The sequence below is a fragment of the Lepidochelys kempii genome, chromosome 8 (genome assembly GCF_965140285.1).
Source record: "Lepidochelys kempii isolate rLepKem1 chromosome 8, rLepKem1.hap1, whole genome shotgun sequence".
Classification (NCBI taxonomy): Eukaryota; Metazoa; Chordata; order Testudines; family Cheloniidae; genus Lepidochelys; species Lepidochelys kempii.
The window spans coordinates 78,430,604-78,444,508 of NC_136387.1; the positions used below are offsets into that span (position 1 = coordinate 78,430,604).

General features: G+C 39.7%; 1 protein-coding gene across 5 annotated transcripts in view; it reads left to right on the plus strand.

Annotated features, from left to right (window-relative positions):
- The window catches only part of COL24A1 (collagen type XXIV alpha 1 chain), a 241,385-nt gene that overhangs the window by 201,435 nt on the left and 26,045 nt on the right, over positions 1 to 13,905 (plus strand). For all 5 annotated transcript variants that reach the window (XR_012160423.2, XR_012160422.2, XM_073357181.2 and 2 more), the window contains 7 exons: positions 1,961 to 2,014; positions 3,812 to 3,919; positions 9,487 to 9,594; positions 10,777 to 10,884; positions 10,976 to 11,029; positions 12,420 to 12,482; positions 13,617 to 13,670. Coding sequence is in view for 3 of the 5 variants with exons in the window: in XM_073357181.2 (XP_073213282.2) it covers positions 1,961 to 2,014; positions 3,812 to 3,919; positions 9,487 to 9,594; positions 10,777 to 10,884; positions 10,976 to 11,029; positions 12,420 to 12,482; positions 13,617 to 13,670 (549 nt within the window). In the remaining 2 variants the exon portion in view is untranslated. The remainder of the gene's footprint in view (positions 1 to 1,960; positions 2,015 to 3,811; positions 3,920 to 9,486; positions 9,595 to 10,776; positions 10,885 to 10,975; positions 11,030 to 12,419; positions 12,483 to 13,616; positions 13,671 to 13,905) is intronic.

Below are 13,905 nucleotides of genomic sequence, written 5' to 3' on the forward strand. Positions count from 1 at the left end.
ACTTCTTCTCAAAATATTTGAATGTCCTTTTTATGTCCTTAAATGGAAGTCCATTTGACAAACTAGCCCTGTACAAACACGCAGAATTACATAACGCTGATCCATCTGATGAAATAATCTGTAAAGAAAGCCCAATCAGACTGTATAGTATGTACATTCAGAATGGCTGGGCTTTAGACTGAGGCCTGGAAGTATGGAATATGCTACAAAACAACAGCACACTAATGACAGAGCAAGTCTTGAAAAGATCAAATATAAATATTTTCCTTCACCAGTAATATTTTGTCCTCATGGTGTACTGTAAATTGCTTAAAGTATTTCACACTTTGCCATTGGGTGACTTTTATTGGTTTCTAATATTTTTAGAAGGATTAGAATAAAGATGATTTGTAATCTGTATTCCCATTGCAATTTAAATGGGATGGATATTAGTGATTTGTCCCAAAACTCCCACTGTCACCCTACAATCCTGCTGCAAATAAACCATTTTCGGTGTATAGATGATCATCTGGATCAGATTGGAAATGGGCATTAATGCAAAATGAACACACTAAATCCTCATATACCAGTACCAACATGAAACCTCTCCTATGCATTCCGATATATTGACTTTGAGAACATATGCACACTGTAGGATAAAAACAGTCATCCCTCAACCCTCTCCCTGGGGAAAACTTCCATTATATTAATCAGAAAATATTCCCCAGCAAGAAATCTCCATATGCCAGTTTGGAGCCAATATTCAGCCTGGAACAAAACTTTACAGCTTAACGTCTTATAAAGTCTTTACAGCCTAAAGTCTTATAAAAAAGCAGGTTAATAATAGAAACATTGACACAACCTTAGCACCTGTGCTGTGAATAGTGCTGCTGTAAATAAGTTTTACAAGGCTAGTCACACAGAACATAAATTAACTTTTTATTTTATATAAACTCTGAAATGTTAATGAAAGCGAAACAGGGTGCTTTAAATGTATAGATTGCCGTTTTAATTGGTGGAGTTTTTGTGCCATAGTTTTATTAAGAAAAGTTATTAAATTAAACAATGGAACAGTATTTTGTTAACTTTCTGGTATTTATATTAGTTGGATGGTGGGTTTTGTATTTATCTTTATCTTTAGTTTGTTTAAACTTTATTAGGTTGAATATAGTTTTAACATAGTATGGTTATTCACTAGCCTTTATTTCTAGAAATTGTGTTAAAAATAATTTAGACCAGAAAACTTTAAAAGATCTTTTCTACTCAATCTATGCCGTAGTGTTGCTGTGTGCTGCTGCCGTCTACTTAGAAGTGGCTGTATTTCTAAGGTGGATGAATGATCCCTGTATATATTGTGATTATAATGGCTTTTTAAAGTTTTCTGTGTGCTTTGGGATCTTCTCAAAAGTGCTTCAGACTCATTGAAAGTCAATGGTACTTGAATGCTTTTGAAAATGTTACCCTCTCCATATCAGTAAGTTAGCTAAATCCACAGATGTCTCCACATTGGTTGTGCAATCCAAAAAGTGGGGTTTTTTTTAATTAACTGTTTATTTCATCATTCGTATTGTGTTTAGAGTTCAGATAAAAGGGAATATTCACTATGGCAAGAATCCTGTTTTCCAATACAGGCGTCAGCATATACATATTCTTATTTTGTATGCTTTGCTTTTCAAAAAGAGATGAAAGTGCTATTGAAAAATGTACTTTATTACAGTGATATTGTCTGATGGCGCAGAGTTACCTAAATATCTGGAATATCCTGATTAGCTCTGGTACTGTTGAAATGACCTGAAATTGTACAGTATATTAAAGAAGAGGGGGGAAATTGTGTGCAACCACACTATGAAGTCTTTGTTTTGATTGTTGAAAACGTCATGCTTTTAGGGCCTGATCCAAAGTCAGGTGATGAAAAGATTTTCATTAGAGTCTTCTTTTATGTCTTTGATTTGACCAATTCACAAATGTTTGAAATATCTAGGGTCCCACTGGAAAAAGAGGAATGACTGGTCAAGCTGGGAAACCTGGAATTCCTGTAAGTAACAAGATTCTGCCATCTATGTTCTTTTATAAAACAGATAAATGCAAATGACGATGCATATAAAAATCAAAAGTATTCGTTGCTTGTCGTAGTTTAAGGCCTGATTTTCATTTACCCTAAGACCACTTTATACTGCTTTGCCAGTCTAAATGGGACTCAAAGTGGGTCTAAATGTAATTGTCCTTAAGGTATATGAGAATCAGGCCAATAATCTTTGATGAAACACAAAATGGTATTAAATGATACTGAAAATGAACTCTCTCAGTTAATCAGCACATTGGAATGAGGTACAATTAGTGAATTATATCCTGAGGCTGCTTCCCATTTGCAAAGTTATAACTATATTCTTTGTCTGTAGAGTTTACACAGAGCATACAGTTCTTATCACATTAACAGGGACCACCCTGAAGTTAGCTGCATTTGTTCCACCCACCCACCCACACTCACTGATTGGCTCCCATAAATTCTCCTTCGAACGTCTACTGCCTTCAGCACTCTCCATCCGTGTGCCCATGACAAATATGGCTGACTGAGCTTCTGACCTTTCCCCACCTTTGTCACTCCATCAGACACCAGATATTAAATACACTTTCATTGAAAAGCAGTTACTTCTTTTTAAAGGAACTAATCCTTCCCCCTCTCCACAAGGAGTGAGCAGAAGAGGGAACAAGTGGATGTTCCGTAAATATTACCCAGTATACATTACAACAAGGCTATTTCTGTGTCCACTAATACATAACACCACACCAGCACATGGTGTAAACAACTTACTAGCTTTACATAATATCATTTCTGGTAAATGAGAAGTACAACTACCTAATAGATGCTTGTCAACAAACTGCACATTCTGTGCAGAGTGGATGGACAGCATTTTATTGGATAAATGAAGTTATGTAGCAATCCTAGGAGTTTAGTTATGCCCTCTGGAGTACTAAACAGATATATATGTAGTATCAGTAGTGCAGAACAAAGAGAACATGGGGTATGGCAGGAAAAAGGAAGGAGAAGCAGGGAAGAGAGGAGTGATGAGAGGAGGCTTCTGGGGAATTTCAAGGCATATCTCAGGCTCATTACAAGGTGCAAGTTTCTTGTACTACTAAAAATTGAAGCCAAGATTTAGATGACAAATGTTTTACATATTTATATCACTGTTTAAAACACATTTTTGGATGAGGCATAGTGATCTAGTTGGAGAGGATATTTTGTATTTCTGGTGCATGCATTCACTTGGAGATAATTACATGAGTTCTAAGCCTCTTCCACTAGCATATTGCAGTTTAAAGGTAAATCATCTTGTTGAAAGAAATTCACTGGAGCTTTGATGAAGATGGCATGGTAGCATTCAGTGAAAGCTTAACTAAGGGCTAGCAAGGTAAGTGCTGTTTAATGAGAGGTTCTCATGTGTTTTTGATACAGACATGTTTGAATTATGTAATTTCTCAATTATATAATAGCTCTAAATACTTTCAGAAATGACTTCTGACTTCTGAAGCCTTGTTTGTTGGATGTCCCACCTGAGATACCTTGGACCTGATGTGCAAACAGTCACAACTCCAGCTGAAGTCACTGGGATCTGCAGGTCCTCAGCACCTCTGAAAATAAGAACCAAGGAATCTCAGGTTGTCCATCCAAACTCAGAAGCCACTTTTGAAAATGTTGATCTAGGTCACTGAGTCTGTTATAGTACGGCCTAGGAAATATTGTTTTGAAATCTTTTTCTATGACTTTAGACACTGCTCATGAATATGAATAGATTAAGTAGATTCATATTCTATTTGAATTTGTTTCAAGGGAAAACCAGGCCCACCAGGGCAGAAAGGTGCTTCTGGATATCCTGGACCAGAGGGCATTCCTGGGAATCCTGGAAAGCCTGGGTTACCTGGGAAGCCTGGCTTTCCTGTGAGTAACATATACATTACCCTTCTCTATAGCCTTCTCCTCAAGAAACTTCCAAATGCTAAAGCATCCAAACAGAAGTACATGTTCTAGATTCCTTTGGCATCTTATTAGTTATGTAATTAGAAATTAGTTATGTATTTTCTTTAATTTTTGCTTCTGGAAATCTATCTAGGATGTAAGGTTAATTTACAGAAAAGGTGATGTCAGAGGAAGTAATATTCTGTATATTTCATAACTAGTAACTAAGCTGAGCAAAAGATTCACATAAAAGCACAGACACTCCTCTCCTCCCCTCCCTCCCCCCCCCCCCCGCCCAATTTGGGTGGGTTTGCAATTCTGATACCTTGAACATAGCCCAAGGTCATGAATGAGTTACAGACCTGGGCTGATGCTGTGATTCCTCACTGGCCAGTTCCGGGGTCACCCCACCTTATCTATGTTAACTTCAAGTGGGGGAACTGATGACCTGCCCGCTCACACTGAGAACCTGGGACGTTTTTCTTGTCATCGGAGTTGCTGGGTGAATAGTCTCCTACAACCCAGTATCTTTGACTACCTCAAGGCAGGGATTTCCAGCTCCCAAATCAAAGAAACTGAAGGCAACCTACCTCTGCCCTACACGCTTTACATATAAACAGAGAGAGGCTACAGGGTTAAGGAAAAGTTCTTTTTACAGCATTGTTACAGCACTGTTGTTATGGCATAGTCATCCCATATTCTTTCCCACAGCAACTAGAAAAGTACTGGGAGTTCCTTAATAACTGCACTAGAGATTAAGGCATCCTAGGTAGCCCAGAGTTGCTGGGGAACTCTGGAAGAGGGGGAGAAAGAGAGAGATACTGGTAATACCAATCCTACTTTCCTATAGAGAAGACGGCAAGCAGCATTCCGCCCCGCTGAACATCTTTTATCTGTCACCACTTCTCCAAAAGGAAGGATGAAAACCCTGTTGCTAATTTTCCACCATTGAAATCATTTAGGCTACTTACAGTAGAAAGCACTGTGCCTGGTAGTAAGTATTGGCTGGATTGACCCATAATTTATTATGACGATAAATTAGGTTAAAGTTGGTGTAACTATTTAGTCAAGTTAATAGTTAATGAAGAACTGCTATAAATACTGGTGTATTTGCATTTTGGTGAAAAAAAAACAAAAAAACAAATTAAATAACTTGTTGATGAGGGGGCAGATGCATATTACACTAGCTGTTAAAGTCTTCATATCATATTAACTGTGGAGTTACAGGGTTTATTTCAAGTGACTGTAATTCTTTGCAGTTGAATTTAGAGGGAACACCATAATGGATAGCTTTTTCTTATTCTTTTTAGCCTTTTCAGTAATAATTCAACATTCTTCCAGTACTTCTGAATAATGCATGTTAACAATAACATTGACATGTCTCTACTTAAGAGATATTTTAAACACAAGTTAGCCACATAAAATAGAGAGAGCAGAACATTTGTTATGAAAGCACAGCAGTTCATCAGGCTGGGAACCAGAGTAACATATTGAAAGGCTGTGGGAGCCACTCTTGGAAACCTGCTCTATTAATAGAAATGATGAATGGAACTACATATGAAAAAGATATTCTGCGTTTGCTTCTAAATGACATCATAATGAACACTAATTACGGATGAGGAGGGCATCTTTCCATTCATTTTTTTAAACATGACATAGGCATGTTCTTTTGGTTTAACTCCATACACTCAACAGCATGTTTTTCATTAAAAATTGTTACTCTTCTGTGCAATATATTTTAGTAGCAAATGTTCTTGATGTGATAAATTTATTTTTATATTCATCCTTTTTGTACACAAGAATGCTAATGGTATTAGTACGTTTGGCATTTATAAATAAGCATGTTGAATTTGAATGGCTCTGAAAGACACTATGAGAAAAAGGCGCTGTCTTTTTATTATGTGGAGAGCCTCCTACACACACAAATGTTTCAAGGCTGAACAGTCATTTCAGTACATCTGCAATCAATGAGTCTGACATCTTGTTTTCATCAAGAGGAGTTCCTTATTATACGCTTGTGATCTCTTGAATTCTCAGACCTAATTAAAAAGAAAACAACATATCTGTGGAAAGATCATACATTTGTCATACAAGGATGAGCCCAAGCAGTCATTTGCTATTACTAACACTGATCAGGGCCCTGACCCTGCACATTTTAAACTGTAATCAAGCAAAAACAGCTATGGGTCAGATCCAGATCCCATTTTATTGGTGTGGGGTTAGTTTCAGATAGATGATTCCATCACTAATATAAACAAATTTGTATGATCCACACTACCCTTGAATAGGAGAAGTGAAAGCAGCCACTGGGATGTCAGTAAAGCGGTTTTGAAATATGCAGTTATATGGAAGATCATTCTGCTGGTCATCAATGTCCAGACTCAATCTGCAGTCCGGCAACTGACCACGCACATGGGGACTTCAGTGCCAGCAGGGAGCCCCACTGATTTCATGTTGATTCACTTCACAGTTCTCAGTGCCTTTATCCAGGCCTGCGGAGATGATTCTCAGAGTAAACATTGAGAGAGGGGAGGTCTAATCACAAAATCAGGGGCACCATTTGTGGGGGGAGGAGGGGACTCCTGCCCCCACCCTAAGTTTTGTATGGGTGGTATGCTCCCAGACGGAGCTCTTAACTACAGCACAACATTAGTGTGCAGTGTGAGTTCTGCAGAGGAGAGGTGCTGCTCCCAGCTTGTGCCCCTGGGGCAGGGAGTCAATATTTTGTTTACAGACAGAGGCAGGGTGATTACGATAAGAAAGGGCTGGCAATTAAATTAAGGATCTGGAAGTGATTAGATGAACCTGTAAAACAGGAATCCCTGGTGCGGGTGAGGAGTGTTAAAGAGAGAACGTAGGGGACTCAGAAAAATTACGGCCAAGCCCTCTAAGCCAAGTTTACATTCTGAAAAGAGGGAGATTTGAGGGGCATAGGTCAAAAGAAGGGGCCAAAACCCAGGGAAGGGCTAGCAGTGGTATAGAGAAGTTCCCACTCTACCTGTGGTACTTATGTAGCCCCATCACCATAGTATCTGAGCGCCTCACAATATCTAACCTATTTCTCCTCACAGCCCCTCTGTGAGGTAGAGCAGTGCTGTTATCCCCATTGTACAGATGGGCACTGAGGCACAGAGAAACTAATGGCCAGATTTTCAAAGGTATTTAAGGACCTAGTGGGATTTTCAAATGCCTAGCTGAATCTTTGGGTGCCTAAAAACCTTTGCAACTGATCACCAGTTGGCAAGATCAAATTGGACAAATGCACAATTTTGCCAAAAAAGTGGGGTGCAATCCCTAGTGGGGCACGGAGGAACATGCAATGCCAGCCCCATGCAGGAGGGAGGGCTCATGAGAGCGGCTCAAGCTAGGCTGGCCCCGTGTGGGTGGCAGGGGGCACTTGGGCTGGCCCTGCATGAGGGGGAAGGAAGAGTATCTTGGGCTGGCCCAGGGAGGCAGGGAGGGCTTGGACCAGCCATGTCTAGAGGTGGGAGGCCTTTGGCTGGCCCCGTTGGGTGTCCTATTTTCTCTTTGGGAAAATATGTCACTCTACTCAGGGCTAGCTTCCTATCCATTGGACCAGCCTATCTCTCTGCTGCATGCTGCAAAAAAAGGAGGACTCTGATAGATGGGAACAAAACCAAGAAGGCCAGTTCTCTGAGACTCCAGAAAACAGTCACAAGTGATTAGGAAGCATGGCTGACAACATGTAAAGCATCACAGAGGTCAGAAAGGATGTAGAGAGAATGAGAGGAGATTACTTGATCCACAATAGGTGGTAGGTTCTGCCCAAGGCTGGGCTATACGGCAATGGCTGCTGCGCAATTTTAGATTTTAACTGAAAACCATTTTGTTTTGTCATTTTTTGTTCTGCGTTCGAGAAAAGGAAGGAATGAGAAAGTTTCCTTTGAGTATCAAAGTGTTTATGCCTCAAATTCTTAGGCAGATATATTGAGCTGTATCCTGGCCAATTCCAGAACAAAGAACAGAAATTCCATCCACAGAGTCCATAAAGTCAACAATTATTGTCATGATTTGTATTATTCGCTGGGCACCATCTGTGTGCTCAGCACTGTTCAAAATATGCCAGAAAATGTAATCCCTGAGCCAATGTGTATAAGATGTGTAGCCCTGGATAAGATGGCTCAGATATTTAAGTATGAGGTATATAGTTATTGAGCTCATGTTAATATCTGTGAGTGGAAGCACTTATGGCAATAAAAATGTTACTTGATTAAGGACTAGAAGATTTGACCCTCCAACTTTCTTTCAAGAGGAAGAGCTGCCCAGAGGTCCTGTGCCTGTTTATTTTCCTTTCCTGCCTACAGTGGCCCTGGTATACCTTGGAAGTCTCATTTTTTTCCTCATCTTTAAAATGTGGAATTTTCTTGGTGTTTAGTTTTAAATACTTTCCTGTGAAAATTGCAACTCAGTCAGTGTAGTGTTGTGTTTAAGAGTCTTCTAGAAAGTAACTATCCTTCGCAGTGTTGCCAACTCTCATGATTTTGTCTTGAGTCTCATGATAATTATTGTTTTCCTTAAAGCCCCAGCTCTTGGAGTCAAGTGGATATGTGATGATTTCAGCTTTCATTATTACAAAAAAATGACGTTTCTAGCCCTTGTGGCTGTGGAGAAAGCTTTAAAGCATGACCCCAGGGCACCTTAAAGGCTCAAAAAGGAGAAGGCAAATAAAAAGAACACCAAATCTATTATTTTTACATAATCTCATTATTTTAAAGCCAATCTCTTGATTTTGGGTGAGCCTGATTCATGATTTTTGAACACTTGATGTTGGCAATACTGTGAAAGTGACTTGAAAGTGTCAGTTTCACTCCCGTTTAAAGTCTGTTTTTAGTCTATTATTTGTAGTGGGTTAACACCCCCAGAGCCCAAGGCAGGTGCAGTATAAACTCACGGGGTCTTGCCCTCGTAGGATGTTTCCAAAAGTTAAATGATCCATTTCAAGCCTGATAAACTGCAAAAAAGTGATAGAAAGTAATTAGATTTTTCTACAATTGTTTCAATTGTAGTATTCAAGAGTTAGTAACAAAGTAAGAATATACCTTAAAATTTTAAATCTAACCAGTGTCCCTTAAGTGACTTGATATAAGATGTCAGAACATGTTGGTATTAGAGCTAAGTGGGTCTAATATTTATTTAATTTTTGTTCTTTATTTAGGAATTAGATACAGTGCTACTGTCAGCAAATTTCTGAATTATTATCTGCAAAAAGACCTAGAGTTTTCAGGTGTCTAAGTAGCCCCTGGAATCACAGTTAAAGTTGCCCCTCCTGCAAGTCTGAAATGGTATCCCAGCACAAAATGTTGTTTTAGTTACTAAGAACAAGTTTATTTATTGAGTAATCTCAATATGTTTTACAGCTGTATACTATTGTCTAGCTGTATGCGCATATACAGAGATGTGATATAAATATATACACAAATATATAAACAGCATTGACTGAACATTAAAATGTGTGCCTGCTTTAGTGTGCAATGGAAATGCTGCCAATGGCTGTTCTGATTGTAATCTGTTGTTCTTGACTTGTTAAGGGTAATAAAGGAAGCCCAGGAATAGCAGGGCTGGCAGGGTATCCTGGAACTCGGGGAGCAAAGGGATTGCAAGGCATGCCAGGTATCAGTGGAGAACCAGGACTAAAGGTACTGTGCATGATATTTTGTTATGCTTGTCAGATCCAGTGTTGTTGACATTCCTTAATCTTCATCTTAATCTCCTATCTGACAGATTATGGGACAACAAAATGCCTTTTAATAACACTAATGTTAGTATCAAACGCATATTTGAAATGTAAGACTACAGATGGGGCTGGTATAATTTTTCTTTTCTTTCTCACTTTTATAAAAACAGAGCAAATTAATCTGGCTTTGGAGCACCAGTTCCCATCCACCAGCATTTTACTTCCAACATTCAAATTCATTCAAAATTCAAATTTTGAACCATTCAAAATTCATCTATCTGGCCCCTTACTAATACAAGTTTTAGAGTCAAATCCTTTAGTCTTACTGAGGCAAACTTCCCCTGACTGACATAGGAGTTTTGCTGGAGTATGTCCTGCATGATTTGTCCTGTGAAGCAATCCATTAACATTTGATTGCAATACTTTCAAAAGTAAGGCCTAATCTGGGAAGGTGGCAGGCATCTCTGAGCTTCAATGGAAGTCCAGGGTGCTCAATATCTCACAGGACCAGATGCTTTCTTCTTGAGCCCAACATCCCAAAAGGAGTAAACAATTTGAGATAGCTCCATTTTCCAGGCAATTCCAGATACCACAGTAACATGTTTTGATCCATCAACTAATGTGAAACCAACTAGAAGTAAACTGAAGCAAGTGCCAACAAAGCTACCACCACTCATTGGGAGTGGAAGTTGTTTTGTTAACAGGAGAACTCTTTCCTGCCAACAAACAGCAGCTACACTGCGTGCCTTTTAGCAGCACAGCTGTAGTGGTACAGCTATGTTGCTAAAAGGTGCATAGTGTAGACATAGCCTGTTCCTGCCCCAAAGAGCTGACATTCAAGGAACAGACAATGGGAGAGGAGAGGGATACAACTCACCGGCAAAGTTATCAGGGTGATGTTTTGTGTCCCCAAGTCAAACAACAATCAAGAAATGTTGGAATGGAATAATTACTGGAAAATATTCCTGAAAGAAAAGTAGTGAAATATTGTACAATTGTTTGAAATAGATAGTGAAAAAGCTTGTTGCTATATAAAAGCTGTTTAGCTACATAATTCTTTTCTGACACACGTTCATTGAGGAGTTAATCTTTTAGCTGTTCTGTTGCAATTATAAGGTAAGATGCATTATCTGTCTCTCCACAGGGTGAGCAAGGGCTTCAGGGTCATCCAGGAAAACCAGGTAAAAGAGGCCTTCCTGGGGTACAAGGTGATCAAGGCCCACCAGGAGATCCTGGATTGAAAGGGAAGACTGTACGTATCTACCATGGATGACGCAAAACAATATTCTAACAATTCAGTCAGCAACATGGAATAATAACCAACATGCCTGCTAATATTACAGGGAGAACTTGGAGATCAAGGTTTGATGGGGTTTCAAGGATTCCCAGGTCCAAAAGTACGTGTGCGTCTTTTTTTTATTAGAGTTTAAGCCATTTGCAAAGAAAGATGGGGCAATTTTAATTGGTTTTAAATGTATCCAGAACTGTGAGAGTTTTCAGAGTAACAGCCGTGTTAGTCTGTATTCGCAAAAAGAAAAGGAGTACTTGTGGCACCTTAAAGACTAACCAATTTATTTGAGCATGAGCTTTCGTGAGCTACAGCTCACTTCATCGGATGCATACCGTGGAAACTGCAGCAGACATTATATACACACAGAGATCATGAAACAATACCTCCTCCCACCCCACTGTCCTGCTGGTAGTGTTTCCTTGCTCACAGCTCCAAGCCCCTTTCAGCCAGCACTCAGCCCAAAAGCTCTCGCTCTCTCTGGCTTTTCTTAGGGCCATGCTCTCGGTGCTTGTCCAGGCTGTGTCTGGCTTTCTGCACTTTCTCTGGTATGTTTACACTGCAATTAGACACCTGTGACTGGCCTGTGCCAGCTGACTCGGGCTAAGAGTTTCAGGCTAAGAGGCTGTTTGATTCCAGTATAGATGTTCAGGCTACAGAATAAGCTCTGGGACTCTAGAGCCCAGGCTGTAGCCTGAGCCTCACATCTACACCACAACTAAACATCCCCTCAGCCTGAGTCCCATGAGCCTGATTTAGCTGGCACGGGCCAGCTGCAGGCTTTTAATTGCAGTGTAGACATACCCTCTGTGTCTATTTCAATGGTGTTTCTCCTGCTTCTCTTTCTCTCATGCACACACCTCTGTTACAATACCCACCTAAGCCCCTCTCCTACATAGTGTCAGATAGCTGTGTTTGGGGTGGAGGCCTCTACTATTTCATATAGGAACTTAACTGTTTCTTACAGCTATCTTAAATAAAGGGCAGCAGTTACATCCCCCAGCTTCCATGAGTTTTAGCTTAACCCAGAACAGAAATATTCTGAGCCCTGGTCTACACTACCAACTTATGTCAATATAACTACATTACAACTACAGAAAAACCGCACCCGAGTGACGTAGTTATACCAACCTAACCCCCAGTGTAGGCAGCGCTATGTCGGCGGGAGGACTTCTTCCATTGCCACAGCTACCGCCTCTCAGGGAGGTGGAGTACCTATGCCAATGGGAGAAGCTGTCCCATTGGCATAGGTAGCATCTTCACTAAGTGCTACATCAGTGAAGCTGCCGCCACTGCAGTACTGTAAGTGTAGACAAGCCTGGAGCCAGTTTGTTTAATGTTTTCACTTTGATTGCTCTTAGCAGGTATCATGCTTCCACTTTCCATACTGTTTTTTCTGAGAAAAATAATTGCTTACGTACAGTAGTTTTGGCCGATAGTGGCTAGATTTTAATCTGTCAGAGGTTCAGGCGGTTTAAGCTTTTTATTTTTATTTTTAGGGTCCTGATGGGGACATTGGTTTAGTTGGAATTCTGGGTCCTAAAGGTCCTGTAGGCCAAATCGTAAGTATTATATGTAATTCTACAAAATAGTTTTCACAATACTGTTGGTGCATCTTCATTTTCTATAGCCTTTTCACGTAGAGCTCTGTAATCAGATTGAATGAGCCAAATAACTCCTTTTTCTTCATAGCAAACCAGAACATTTAGTCAAATGCCCACCTCTCAGCTGCTAGAAAGCTGCTCTGAAGGGCAAATTTGGCCCCGGGAATAGTTAATTCAGATGTCACATTTAGGAATTATTCCTTTTAACTGAAGGGTAACTAAACTGAATTAGCTGCTTGTGTCCAACCTGTGACAGCTTTTCACATTGTAATTTTCTCTCCTGTTACTCATGCAAAAATCTGGAGGCACTGCTGGGATTTATCAACAGCGGTATTTGAGGGAGGGAATATTCATCTATCGTGCAATCTGGGGTGATGGCCAGGTTGCAGCTCTGCACATCACATTGTAAAATGCTCTATTCATCACTGCCAATGACAGGGTCTTAGCTCTTGTGATATGTGCCCTGACATCACTTCTGGGAGAGTTTGATTAGCTGGTGTCTGAGATAACCAGCTTGAGAGACTTATTTTTATAGCTGTTTTCTCTTCCTGATCATCAGTATACAGCAGAGACAGTGGTTCTGAGCTATTTGCCCAAAAGAAGCTTTATCATTTACCAGAATGAAACAGGAAAATACCTCTGTTAGCAGTGTTCACTAGTTGTCTTATATGATTATTTGTGGGTAGCAATATACCTCAGGATGTGGCTGACGGTAGCTCAAAACAAGGAATATTTGGCTTTTGGGTAAATAAAAGACTTCATTTACCATGGTTTTAGTGCTCTGACTTTCATAGCGATATAAAGGCTCTCCAAACACAAATACTTACTGATTATTAAAGTAATTATCTGGTTCATTGCCTGTTGATAGTCTTCAGAAAGCCAGCATTGACATGGCACTTTGAATACATATGGAATCCTGTGTTGTTTCATTACTGTGCTGTTGAAAGTTTTAGGCCTATAATTATGCATGGAGGCATAGTATGGTGTTATTTAAATATAAATACAGTTATTTGAAGATTGAGCAATGTGTTTTGTGTTTTTCCTGGGATTTTATTCATGTTGAAATCCTGTAAATCCTTTGTTTGTTTACAGGGATACACTGGCCCCATTGGTCAAGAAGGCATAATAGGCCCAACAGGCAAACCTGTAAGTTTAAGTCCTTAGGTTTCCCTTTACATTTCACATTATTCATTAGGATGTTCTTTCATCCATGTGTTTAATTATGTCTTAATAGAAGATTTTTACAACTTAAGCAGCAGCTACCAAGGCTATTTTCATATTACACCATATCCACACACTACTGTATGTGACTCTAATCTAAGTAGAGCAAACTAAAAGATGGCAAGAGTCATTGGAGTGAACCAGTTCTCTTCTTTGACAA